At 38.2% G+C, this 12,905-nt stretch overlaps 1 protein-coding gene and 2 non-coding genes across 3 annotated transcripts in view; all 3 read right to left on the reverse strand.

Annotated features, from left to right (window-relative positions):
* polr1a (RNA polymerase I subunit A) overlaps positions 1 to 12,905 on the reverse strand; it is a 29,314-nt gene that overhangs the window by 6,513 nt on the left and 9,896 nt on the right. The window contains exons 20-32 of the mRNA XM_042492936.2: positions 10,892 to 11,050; positions 9,256 to 9,354; positions 8,996 to 9,148; positions 8,701 to 8,783; positions 7,303 to 7,468; positions 5,316 to 5,439; positions 4,905 to 5,005; positions 4,559 to 4,758; positions 3,281 to 3,448; positions 1,876 to 2,011; positions 1,375 to 1,529; positions 1,106 to 1,235; positions 864 to 971 (exon numbers count right to left, since the gene is read on the reverse strand). Of these exons, the coding sequence (XP_042348870.2) occupies positions 864 to 971; positions 1,106 to 1,235; positions 1,375 to 1,529; positions 1,876 to 2,011; positions 3,281 to 3,448; positions 4,559 to 4,758; positions 4,905 to 5,005; positions 5,316 to 5,439; positions 7,303 to 7,468; positions 8,701 to 8,783; positions 8,996 to 9,148; positions 9,256 to 9,354; positions 10,892 to 11,050 (1,782 nt within the window). The remainder of the gene's footprint in view (positions 1 to 863; positions 972 to 1,105; positions 1,236 to 1,374; positions 1,530 to 1,875; positions 2,012 to 3,280; positions 3,449 to 4,558; positions 4,759 to 4,904; positions 5,006 to 5,315; positions 5,440 to 7,302; positions 7,469 to 8,700; positions 8,784 to 8,995; positions 9,149 to 9,255; positions 9,355 to 10,891; positions 11,051 to 12,905) is intronic.
* LOC121948575 (small nucleolar RNA SNORA5) lies at positions 6,335 to 6,471 on the reverse strand. The gene has a single exon (XR_006106165.2). It is a non-coding gene; the product is annotated as a small nucleolar RNA SNORA5 (small nucleolar RNA).
* Positions 12,297 to 12,433, reverse strand: LOC121948573 (small nucleolar RNA SNORA5). Its single transcript, XR_006106163.2, has one exon. It is a non-coding gene; the product is annotated as a small nucleolar RNA SNORA5 (small nucleolar RNA).

Raw genomic sequence — 12,905 nt, forward strand, 5'->3', positions numbered from 1 at the left:
ATGATGTTATTGGCAGTGGTGGACAACATACTCAGAACAACTTTCCTAAAGTAAAACTATTAACCAATAATAGTAAAACTATTAATAGTGCACAGTAAAAGTACAGAACTCAAATTTTGGCTGAAACTGTGAAAGAGTGAAAGAAAGGCATCATCGTGCTTACATTTGCTCAACGTCTGTTTAAAGCGGAGCTTTCAATCCAATATTTAAATTGTTATATTCTGTGAATAAAATCTGAATCTGCAATATAACCAGAAAGATGTACAAAGTAGTTAAGTAGTATTCAGTTGAGTTTCACATTTTTGTAAGAGCTCTGGGGGCCTTTCTGATGCTATTACAGGCTGCAATGAGTTACAATATCAACATCATTCAATATTTTTCATATCTAACATCATAATAAATTGATGTTTAGATATGAAATGGCTGTAGATTCTCGGTCTCTTTAAATATCTATGACTGAATTATGGGAAGCAGGGATTATATCAACAACTCAATGGACCAACATACTTTCAGCTAGGAGAAGATCAGTGACAAAAAAAAAAAAAAAAGTCACCTCTAGATTTTATACTTGTGGCCTAAATATTCACTTCAGGACAGACTTCTGACGCAAGGCTTGAATTTTTGCTTTGAGAGGGGCGGCTGCTTGTTCCTGTCTAAACTAGTCAGCAGAGATGATTTCACAACTGCCTTAAATGTGAATGAAATGGAAATGCTTAGACAAGTCTAAAGCTATGTTAACCTGTAAGTACACAAGATACACGCCAGAGCTTTCTATTTTCAGGAACATCAAGGTTTTTCAGCTCTAACCACAAGCCACAGATGAAAATAGTACTTGAAATAAGGCTTTTCATCAGTCCTCATACCTCCTCTTCCTGTTTGCTTTTTCGCTTGGCATCTGAGGCATCAGCATCTCCTTCGTTGGCCTGGTCATCAATGATCTCTCGCTCCTCTTCTCCCTCACCGTCATCTAACTGTTGAATGCCAACATGACAAAGATGCTTTAGATTCAAAGATGAAAACATTCAAAAATTAGTCACAACACTAATTCTACAGGGAACACTGAAATAAAGCCTGAAGTTTTGCAAAAACAAAAATTAAAACAGACCCCTGCCGTGCCGGCTGTTCCATTGGCATCATGGTCCTTATCTCTGGGCGTGGCCTTCCTCGTTTCCACAGCGATGGAGGCCAGCTTGGCGCTGCGCTTCTTAATGGCTTCGAGCAGGAGACGGAAAAACCTGGGAGGACAAACAACCGAGCAAAGTGTAAAACAGAGAAAATTAGTTAAAATCTGTTCATTTCTTAATGGAATCTGGTATATGAAAAACTGAGAGCCCTCTCTCACACACATGCACACATACACACACGCACACACACCTGGTTTCCATATAGCGGAGGATCTGTTGGGGAGATAGCAGCTTATCTTCACAGTAACGTTCAGGAGAAAGGAAGTGAAAGATGACTCTGAATGACCGCATCTTGTGGTGATTTTCTATCCGCAGTGTCTCTGTTACATCCACCTTCTGCAGGACCTACACACACACACACACACACACACACACACACACACACACACACACACACACACACACACACACACACACACACACACACACACACACACACACACACAGTTGTGGTGAGTATTCTTTTAAAATTCTCCATACCTCCACCAACACTTATCAAACATTTGAGTTAAAGGTATGGACAAATACATTAGTAACAAAACTTCAGCCATATGTAAACATGAAACGTTTAGCGAAGACAGGAACAATGCTGACATCATAAAAGAATAAAAAGACACCAAATAAGCCACATAAAGAAAAAGACAGTCAAAAGTAAAAAAATAAATAAATTCAAAGAAAAGTTGATCCTCACCTCAGCCAGACACACTCTGGTGAGTTTTTTTCGAAGCATCTTGGCCCTCTTCAAGGCTTTCTTGGTGTTCAGCACGGGGACGCTCATCATAGGAGTTTTAATGTTGGAGCTGGCCACCATGAGGATCTCTCTCAGTCTGCGGGACAGGTAGACATATATTAAAGAAAAAGGAAAAGTAGTGTGTGAGACCCGTGTTAATGAAGAAGGAAGTGTTTTGTATATTTAACACAATAACATTTCTCCTAGGACCACTGCAGTCTGTACTCACACACGCTCAAACCAAAACTTTAGCTTCTCACAGTATTTTCAGTTCTCTTACAGCAAAGCCAAATGGCCGAGATACACAACAGTCCTCAATTTGTGAAATTATCAGAAATCAGAGTTTTGTAATAATTATGACAGACCTTGTCACATCAAAGTAGGCCTGTTGTCATGATCACTTGAGCCTGTCCTAACTGCAATCATTTTGCATAATCTTTAGTTTGCACAATCAAGGAAATTTGAAGTGAATGTTGCAAATATGGCAACAAATACTGGGTGAAGTAGGTGCATTTTCATCCACTGGGTGTCCACCTGATCACAAGGTGTCAGGAAAAAGACATGGCAGAAAAAAGAGCCTGTTAGGATCTTAGAGCTGTTGGACAGTTTCTTCTGTTTCAGTTTTTATTTCTTGCTTATGAAGCAAGATCGTGACAGAGAGGTGCCAATAATTTATAGTGGAGAGTTTCTCCTACTGCTACAGCAGTGGGTTTGAAAGCTGTGAGGACATTTATGCAGGAGTTTCCCCTTTTTTGAATGGCCCAGTGTGTTGTGCAAGAGTAGAGTGTGCAGTTCAGAGAGAGAGGGGGGCTGATGGTGGATGGAGGCAATGAGAGCTGTTGCAAATCCAAGAAGAGTAGAAATTAGCAGTAATGTTGTCAAATAGTAGTTACAGTCTAACCCCAAAATAAGCATCAACCTCAGGTCCTGAGGCAAAACAAAGTCTCCCCTGTGCTCAGAATTTCCAAGATTAAACTTACAAATTTGCCAGAAAAAACTCAGAAATTCTCTGAGTTTATAAAGTCTCAAATTTGTAAGAAAAAAGAAAAAAGTAACAGAGTCAAATTTGCGAGAAGACAAAGTCAGAAAAATTGTGTTTTTGTTGTTTTTTGGGGGGTCAAAGAGTCACATCACTTCACTTACAATCAACCACATTTAGGTCTAGTTTTACAGCCACAACACACTTACACTGTCTTGTGGCATAAAATGAACAGAAATATACAAATTGTTATAACTACAATTATTTTTATTAGACAATACTCTGTTGAAAGACCTGTGTATTTCCTGAATAATGTGTTCACATGAAAGTAAAAAGTGAAAAACAAAATATATAAAATTCTGAGTATTATATCATAATTAACATTACCGAGGTATTCCTAAAGTGACGTTCATCTCCCCTCTGCCGGCGAAGTGGAAGGTGTTGAGGGTCATCTGGGTGGAGGGCTCGCCTATGGACTGAGCTGCCAGCAGACCAACTGCTTCACCCGGCTCACACAGCGAGCGCTGCCACTTATAGAGTAACAGCTGCCGGAGGCTGAACACAGAGAGAGAGACAGACAGAGAGACTTGATCTATATAACAATCATTATTGTAATGTGCTCAATAATGTGCACCAGGTGTGTTTGATGTTTTTTGCTCATTTTGGCTCTGTTCATGCATATGGTATATAAGATGTGTATTTTTGTTTAATATTGGAATTTCCAGCTCAACTCCTACAATAAGTCTAAAATAAAGTGTGGAAACAAAACTGTCACATCCATGCTGTTAAGTGCAGAAAAATGCTCCACTGAAACCCATTCAAACTGACATTGAAGCATAAAAACACAATCTGTTTTATTTCTGGGTGTCATTCTAGGCTTTTGCCTTGGAATTTGTCATTTTTACTATTTTCCATGTAATGATGTCATTTTCTAACATCTCTGGCATATGGAGAATACATGTGCACTGTCACAATCAATTTTGCCACAAATCAATGACATATCCCAGGCTGTGATCATCAAAATAATCTACATGGCATGTAGTATATTGAAAATAATTATAATAATTATAATAAAGATGTTTTTGTCTAAAAACATCTTGACAAAAAACATGGCATTTCGAGGTTTAATATTCTGAAAATGAATGAATATTTGATATTTATGATTAGAACTGATGTTGGTTAAAAAAATAAAGTTAATGAAAGTAGAAAATAATATTAAATGTGTACATTTTTTATAGCCTGAATTTGAAAAGTGCAATTTGTGCGCAGAGTGATATGAGTGTGTGTAATATTAAAGCGGGCCCTAAGGGTTAAATAGCAAAAGCCGAAGATTCACAAACATTACCCTCACATAATAAATACTGTGACATTGAGTCAAATCAAATTAACTCCTGAAGCTTTTTTTTCATTATTTTAAGATGAGAGTACGGGTTATGGCAGTACTCCCCTCTGTTGGTTGTGCAGCTTGTACTCAACATCCATTGATTACAAGACCATAACACCTTGCTGAGGGACAGAGGAACTGACAAAGCAAAATTTGAATACGAGGGTGTGGTATTTTCCAGTGTTGTTGTAATTTTTTGAGATTTGTTGGTTTCATAAAGTTGCTTTACATTTTACATTATAGGTATTTTTTACCCATCATCACTCGCTCACATTCAGTACCTGTGTGTGTCCAGGCTGTCCTGCCCTGTCCTGCCTTCATCCTGGAGGTATTTCTCTGTGATGCTGTGAAAGTTTTCAGACACTGATCCGAAGCAGATGTCAGGGCGAAACAAGCCCAGCGAGGGCTCAGGGCAGCGCGCTGACTTCCTGCTGTATTTAGATCTGCTGGATTCATCCAGAGAGTGCCACTGCTGCATGAGCTGCGGAGGGAGCAGAGGTCAAATTACAGTTTGGTTCAAACAAGGTCAGCGGTCCTCTTTATACTGTATGAATAAAGACTGGAGGGAGTGTGAAGACTAGTCTGACAGGTGTTTTATACATTTTTTATCTTGCTGTGCATACATACCCGCTGTATGGCAGCATTTCTACCGCAGACGTCTGGTTCTGTTCCTTGTTCAGTTTGTTTTAGTTTGGCCAACTTCTTCTGAGAATACAGCAGGAATGCTCCTGACACAGATTCAAACACACAAATATTACACAGTTATCACCTGCTGAGCTACAATAGTTCAAATTGGATTTTTTTTTTCCTCAAATAAGGTGATATTTAAGCAGAGTGGAAATTATTCAGCAGTTAGTCTAAGGTTCAAGTCATGTATCTGGTTATTTTCAACATTTGGTTGGAGCCAAAGAATGTGACTTGGCTTAAAGGAATTGTTATAAAAAAAAATGTGTTTTTGAAAAAATTACATCCAAAAATTGGATTATCAATCAAATAGCTGTCTGGGCAGCAAAGATGTTAGATCGTTTCGTTCTCTACCTCTGCGTGGACAGGCTGTCTCTCTCTTTGCTTTCCAGCGCTGGATGGACACAAAATGTTGACTGGCGGTCTGAGGGTCCAAACGTGCCAAAACCTCGTCCAGGCCCTGGGACCTCTTGATCACCTGAGAGGAATGGAGATAACCAACTGTGTGATACTCAGGGCTGAATGATATGTGAAAATACTCTTTCCACCTTTTTTATACCATCACTGCAGCTGCAATTTACTATACTCAAACAATAACAACAGTATAACTGCACAACATGCAGTCAGCATACACGCTGGTCTTTCATACAGGCCAGTTCTTCATGTCATGATGAACTGAGATGAACTGATCAGGGTGTCTACAAGTCAAGACGCTTAGATTCAATGTTTTTTAACAGCTTTTCAAGATAATTCTTAACCAGTTGTATGACTTTTTGTTATTCAAGCATTACAGGTAAGTATAAAGGTTGTGAGTTATGTTAATCTGCATTTTGCATCAGAAACTTTCATTCATTTTATCAAAAATAAATTAAAATATGGAGTGAATTATATAAAAAAAAATTTACAACTAAGACTTCATAAATTCTTAATCAAGACTATTTAATGACTTTTAAGGCTTAATATTCATAATATACAAGTGAAGACATCTTAAGAGTTCAAAGTACCTGCTGCTCTTCTAGACTTACAAAATGTTATCAAACTGAATGGATCACATCCCAATAGTCAAACAAGTAATTTCATGAATGCTCTATATTTAATGCAGACATGAGAGAGTTATTGTGATATTATCAACTAACTATTGGAAAGAAAGATAATAAGGATATTTTCCAAACTAGTCATTTAAATTGTTTTTTTGAGGGAAATAATTAAAAAAAACTCAATTAAGAGGAAATTATTTATTTTACTGAACCTCAAATCTTCATAGTGACATACAGCTGGACAGACCTTATCTAGTAAATAGCCCAAATCTGAACATTTGTGTATTATAAATGGCAGCTGCACAGTAATAATACTGTTAGCCCGTGCTACCTAATGTCTGTGTGCAGTACATATTTATCCCCAGGGGCCATGATGGAGCACCTTGGGGCCCATGAACTACACCTTCACTGTAGCAGCCATTTTGGCCAGTGGCATCCACTAAGGAGGAAGCACTGAATTTAACAAGGCTGCGATCTTTCTATACACTCATCGGCCATTTCATTAGGTACACCTACTCAACTGCCTGTAGAATAAGAGGATATAAGAGGTGTAAGTGTTATTACTATAAGTGATAATGAAAAGTGGGCGCCACAGTCGTTTCACAGTTTCAGACTTTGAAAACCGCTGCAACAAATAATAAGCTATTTCTGAATTACTTCCTCAGAAGTTACTGATACAATCAGCTGATGTCTCCAAACAGACCTGAACTCAGCTATGTTCCTCTACATTAACTGTGTGAGGCTCACCATCTGGTTTAGCTGCCCTTCAGCTCAACCTGTGATAGCTTCACTGCAGCAATCAGGTCAAATTTAACTTTATATAGCACCTTTAGAAACACAGTTTTCAAAGTGCTTTGATAAACCAAGCAAAGCCGAGGCTGTTAATCCCAGAGTTTATAAAACAATTTAGTCAATAACGTCAGCAAAGGGCAGACAAGAGTGAAGGCAGAATAAAGTAGGGAATTTGGAGCAGAGACATATTGAATAAATACGGTAACTTAAATGCGGTAAATTTAGCACGCAGTTGTGTTTTAAACCTCCGCTCTAGTTCCAGTTTAGCTGAACCTGGTCTAAGCCACACAGCTAACATAATCAGGTGCCTTTCTTAATTAGCTCTAGAAACATCTGTGGTGTTCTCTAAAAAAAACAAATTTAGATATCACAATCGGGCACTGAGAAAAACATCAATGTGTATAAAAAAATGCATTTTAATAATTTTCTGAAAAATCTGATTGGCATATTTTATGTACATGTTATTATTTATTTGCATGTTCACAACGCACTGTTTTTCTGTTTTGTTGTACCTCGTAGTTGTCCTCTATGAAGGGGAACTGTCTCGGCTGCAGGAACTGAGTCTTGGGGATATCAAGTCCGTCTTCACCGTACAGGAACTGGACCACAGATCCATCGCTGTCCCTCACCGTCAGATCATACTGCACCACCAAACCCTCCAGGTGCTTTATGACACATCTGCAGAGGCCAGGGGGTGAGAGAGGACAGAAGAGAAAAAAAAGGACAAGATGAGTGCAGCAGAGGGGACAACAATGCATCCTGGGATGAGTTTCTGGGGCAGTTTTGTTTTAGTGGCTCCAGTGGTTCAGGTGAGTTTCACACTGTCACATTATGAATAAATCATATGAAATTTGGTGCAAAATATGATAAAAGACAAATATATGAAAGGTTGGTTTTGAAACTCCCACCGTAGAAGTCAACATTTAAGAGACCACAGTTAAGCATATGACATGTCTTGTCAAAGGCGCCATGCTCAATATAACAGCGTGTGTGATCTGCAAACATGTTACCATGATTTTATCAGATAACTTTACCTCATATTTGTATTTCCCTTTTAGTTTTGAATATGCTTCAGACACCACAGCTGATAAGACTTAGTTTGACTAAACATTTTTCCTGCTGTATGTAAATAATGTAAACTAGTGAACTGGACCTGCATGGACATGTTCAACAAACTGGCTGCACGCAGGTTTGTTGAACACTCTTTGTTTGTTTGTTCTACACTCTTTGTGTTTACAGCGGTGGCACGGGCACGGACATGTTCAACAAACCTGACATGTTTGAATCCACAATGTATGCAGTTATAATTTAGGGATTAAATGACATACATTGCAGAGTAACAACAGCAGAGTTCTGTGAATGTTGTTTCCACCGATTTCCATGGTAACAGATACATTTGCAAGAAGGTCAAAGTTCAGGGCACAGTGTTGTGAAGAAGTCGCATGTCCCCAGTGTGTAAATTAGTAAGCAATTCAGAAAACAACCTTAGACTAAACTCTGAACAAACTGTACATCTAGGCAACGCTGATCAAATATAACTTGAGATTACGCTACTGCAATGGCTATTTCTCACCTCAAATGTTTTAGAAACATGTTTCAGCTTATCATTTAACTGTAAAATGAGATTATTTGTTACCAGCCAGCTGCCATTATGTCAAATGGATGAGTTTGCATTACATCATGTGCTGGCAGGAGCAGTTTTTGGTCTTGCACAGCTTAGTGCACTCTGATAGTTGTAGGTTTTCTACCTCTTGAACAAAAGCAAAGGCCACAGTCTTTCGTTTGTGTATTCGCTGGTCATGTAGCACCGATTTCAGAGGTATTTGTGTCTTTCTGCTGCAAAGAGAGCTTAGTTTTATGAATAAACACCTTTCTGTTCGTGAAACACTTCTTTAAGCAGTAAGATTTACCTCTGTAGGTATCCTGATCTAGATGTTTTGACAGCTGTGTCGACAAGTCCCTCTCTGCCGGCCATACAGTGGAAGAAAAACTCCTGAACACAGCAAGATTACACACAGACAAGGAAAGAAATGAAACATGATGTTAATGACATCAATAAACATCACAGCAGCAGCACTCATAGAAAGAACTTATAAGAGCTTAAGAGTTCTTTCATGTGTGCCATTTGGCATCCCAGTCCTTAAAAGGAGCTACTATATAACTGCAAGTTTTCCAACACCAACACACACTGCTCCCTTTGTGTACCTGTGGTTTGATGCCTGTGAGGAACCTTCCAGATACAAAGCCCCCGGCTCCGGGTGAAGGGTCATATGGCTGGAAGCACGGCAAAGATTTCCCAGAAGGCATCAGTGGAGGCCTACGGCCCTCCAACTCAATCTGACCTAGCAAACAAGAAATCTGACACACGCAGACAGAGTTAGGGTATCTGTAGGTTTATAACATAAAGTTCAGGAGGTTTTATTGAGATGAGATGCTAAAGTTGAGCTGAGTGCATTGAGCAGTACCTGCATGGTGTTTACAGTCGACCCCTTGGCTCCTGATTGGACCATCAGTTGGAGGTTGTTGTCGGGGAAAGAGGTGTGGAGTCCAACTGGCATGCACACCTATTAACACACATGGCATTATTTCATTATAGTTTGATCATGCATTTGGTCGTGTGCGTGTGTATCTGTCTGTCCACAGCTAATCCCGCAAACTACTGGACCAATCAAGGACTCAAGGATAAACAGATTAGATCTTGACGGTCAAAGGCCACTGTGACCTTGCATCTATCTTATTCTCACGAACATAGTTTCTAAAGAACAACTTTAGGGCATTTCTTCAAAATTTGGTATTAGCGTCCACTTTCACTCAATGATTAACTGACTGGATCTTGATCATCATAGGTCAAAGGTCAAGGTCACTGTGAGCTCATATGTCTTATTCTTGTGGACACAAAATCTTAAGAACACCTTGAAGGAATTTCTTCAGATTGAGCACAAATGTCTTTGTGGACTTAAAGATGAACTGATTAGATTTTGTGAAGCAGCCAGACATGGATGTGAACTCAAAGTGTTGAGAGCTGATTATGTTCGAAATGTTGACATAAGAGGCAGCAGCACTAAAAAAAGTGTTTTCTTTCTTATACGAAATAGCTGGTATTTTTTAGTAAATTACACTGATAATGGGTCTAGATGAACATCAGTTATTATCACAGATAAGCTGTTTTCTCTGTTAATCTTTCATGCAGAGTTCATCCTCAGTTAAGATGGGATCTTGATATTGTTCTTTCTGTGTAGTAAAATAAATGCATATGAACAACTTTAAAAAAAATGTTATAGTGATTATTGTAAAATGGGCTAAATGGTATGTACTGTGATCCAATTAGTTTCAACTAGATGAAAAACTTAAGAACTTAATATTTTTGACTGCTTTTTTGTCAAATGTTGTACAGTTCTTCACATGCTACAACTGAATAATGTGCGATTTTTTGAACAACATGAAAAAAGAAAAACATTTTCATCCAGAAATTACACCACAGCATTTAGAAAAGCAACTTGAGCTAAACATTAATAACAGATGTTATTTTAACCTTAAATGTCAAGTCTATTCCCTAATATTCATTATATATATATATATATATATATATTTTTTTTTTTAATTTTTAATTTTTTTTAAGAAAAAAAGATTGAATAATTTCATGCCTGTCAGGTGGGGCTGTGAGTCCAGCCGTTAGTATAATGTTAGTGGAAACAGTATTTAAAAAGACTAACACATTGTCTGTGTGCTGTCGTCTCTCATCACTTCTTTGGTTTAACACAATGCCGAGTGCATTTGCTAAAAAGCAAAAGTGACTTTTTAGTTCCTTGTTTAGTGAGTTTACTGCCTTCTTCTGGAGAATAATAGCTGCAGTCTGTTGCTGCTTCCACGTTCTTCGAACATCTGTGTGATTCCTGTACTGACATCTTTTCAAGTTGTTTTTTTTAATCCTCTCACTGATGCTTCCTTATTTTTATTCACCGTCTTTTTCACCGTTTCTTAAAAAGTTCTTGTTCTCCTGGGAAAGATCCTGCAATGGAAGCAACCTAGGTGCATTTACTTCATTTCAGCATGGATGTCAGTAGTAGCAGTGGTGGTACTACCAGCACTAGTGGTGAGTACCTTGTTGATTTCGTTGTTCACTTGGTTGGCTACTTCTTTGAACTTGTGGTCGGCCATGCTGAAGTCTCTCTGGTCTGGGTTGAGGTGAGCGTCCTGCCAGCGGCTCTGAGCCTCAGCTTGATCCACATTAGAGGGCAGGTTGAAGGCAACCTGTAGGGCCTTGTAGACACAAAGGAAACATATTTATTTTGATTGTCCCTTTAAAAACAAAAGAAATATTCAATTAAAGGGGCTTTCACCCTCGAGAGACATCACTTTACTGGTGCTGCTTTAAAATGTGATTTGACAATTATCTAAACCTTTGAACCCGAAGCAAATTGTTTCAAAAATGTGGGGGAAAAAAGGCAATAAGCTACGTGGTCATAAATGTTACACAAATTGCAAGAAATTAAATACTTGCAAGAAAAAGATTTTCTTAAAATATATATAAATAAATAAAAAAAAGCTAGGGAAAATAATTATAATTTTAAGATGTTTTCCAGGTCATTTCTTTTTCCTTTTTTTGTTTAATTTAATTTTGTGGTACTTCTCACAAACTTCTTGGTAATTTTTGTGTTATTTCTTATTTTAACGCTTACTGCCTTCTTCCCATGTATTTGAAAGAAATCAAGCCAATTTGCTCAGGTTTCAAAGGGTTCATCAATATATTTTTTCCATCAAATGACAATATGACAGAGTAAGAATGACTGCTTCTAGTGAATCCCCTTCAGAGAAGTATTAATGTCAGCTCATTGTTTAGCTTGAAGGCCCTTCACTCTGCCATGGCTCACTGTAATCATAGCATCATTTTTAGCCTCAACATGCAGCTGTTTTCAGTGAAAAGGCTCTAAAAAACCCCTCTGCTCCTCATGTTTAGCAACAAAAAGCTGGTAGACACAGTTAGAGACTCACTGGTGAACACATTGGAACTTTTTTTTTTTTTACATTTGTTGGACTTACATTCACCAGTGGAGTATTGCATTTTTTGTTGCTTTTTTTGTGTTGTTTTTGCATTTGTTGGAATTCAATTTGCAAAGTGGCCAGAAACATGACTCAAAATGAATGCTAATGTTGAACTATAATATCTGAATGTGTAAATAGGTAACTGTAATTTGTCAGTAGTGCCAACAACTTGTTTCTGCCAAGAGGCCAAAAAGATCAATGATTGCAGGTTTTGGGTTGTATTTTTAAGCCACAATGTGTAAAATTAGAAAACATTCAGTCTCTTGCACCCCCTAGTGGCAGCATCATTACAGACACAACAGCAACAGATGCTGCCGCCTCCTTCTCACAACCTGAATACATTGAGACGAGAGCTATTGCAACAAATAAAATGCACTAGTAGCCAGAAACTACAAAATACTTGTGGGAGCTGTACATTAACAGCACTACTCACTGCTTCAGTTTATTTTAACAGCATGTTTGTGCTTGTATGTAGTACATATTTATCCCCAGAGGTCATGATGGAGCACCGTGGGGCCCATGAACTACACCATCACTGTGGCAGCCGTTTTGGCCAGTGGCATCCACTGAGGAGGAAGCACTGAATTTGACAAGGCTGCATTTTTTTTAGATTACTTATTTACTGTGGATTTGTGCTGTACATATCATTACTAGATTCAGAACAACGCAGACGTCATTTTCAGAGGCAGCACTCACATTGTGTAAAAAAGTGTCTGTGTGTTTTAGGTCTTGAAATATGATTTAATCAGATGCATTGTTGGCGTATTGTTGTTTTGAGGCAGCAGAAAACAAATGCATCACTGACCTAAAAAAACTGCTCTAGTATTTTCTGCTAATTAAGAGCACATTATTAAAAGTGAGATGCATCTATGTATTTAGAACACATGTACACACTGCCTGTTACACGCACAGGGATGCATGGATAGGTGAAATAATACATCATTAATGAGGGAATATTAATTAGAAAGAAAGCAGAGCAGAGCTGCTGCACATTTACGCACAAGGAACAATGTATTTTCACTTATTACTTAAGAAGTTAAAGATCTAGTTCTGTCTTCTCTGTCAAGTTCAT

Source organism: Plectropomus leopardus, chromosome 8 (genome assembly GCF_026936395.1).
Source record: "Plectropomus leopardus strain MGB_pleo_1.0 chromosome 8, ASM2693639v1, whole genome shotgun sequence".
Lineage (NCBI taxonomy): Eukaryota > Metazoa > Chordata > Actinopteri > Perciformes > Serranidae > Plectropomus > Plectropomus leopardus.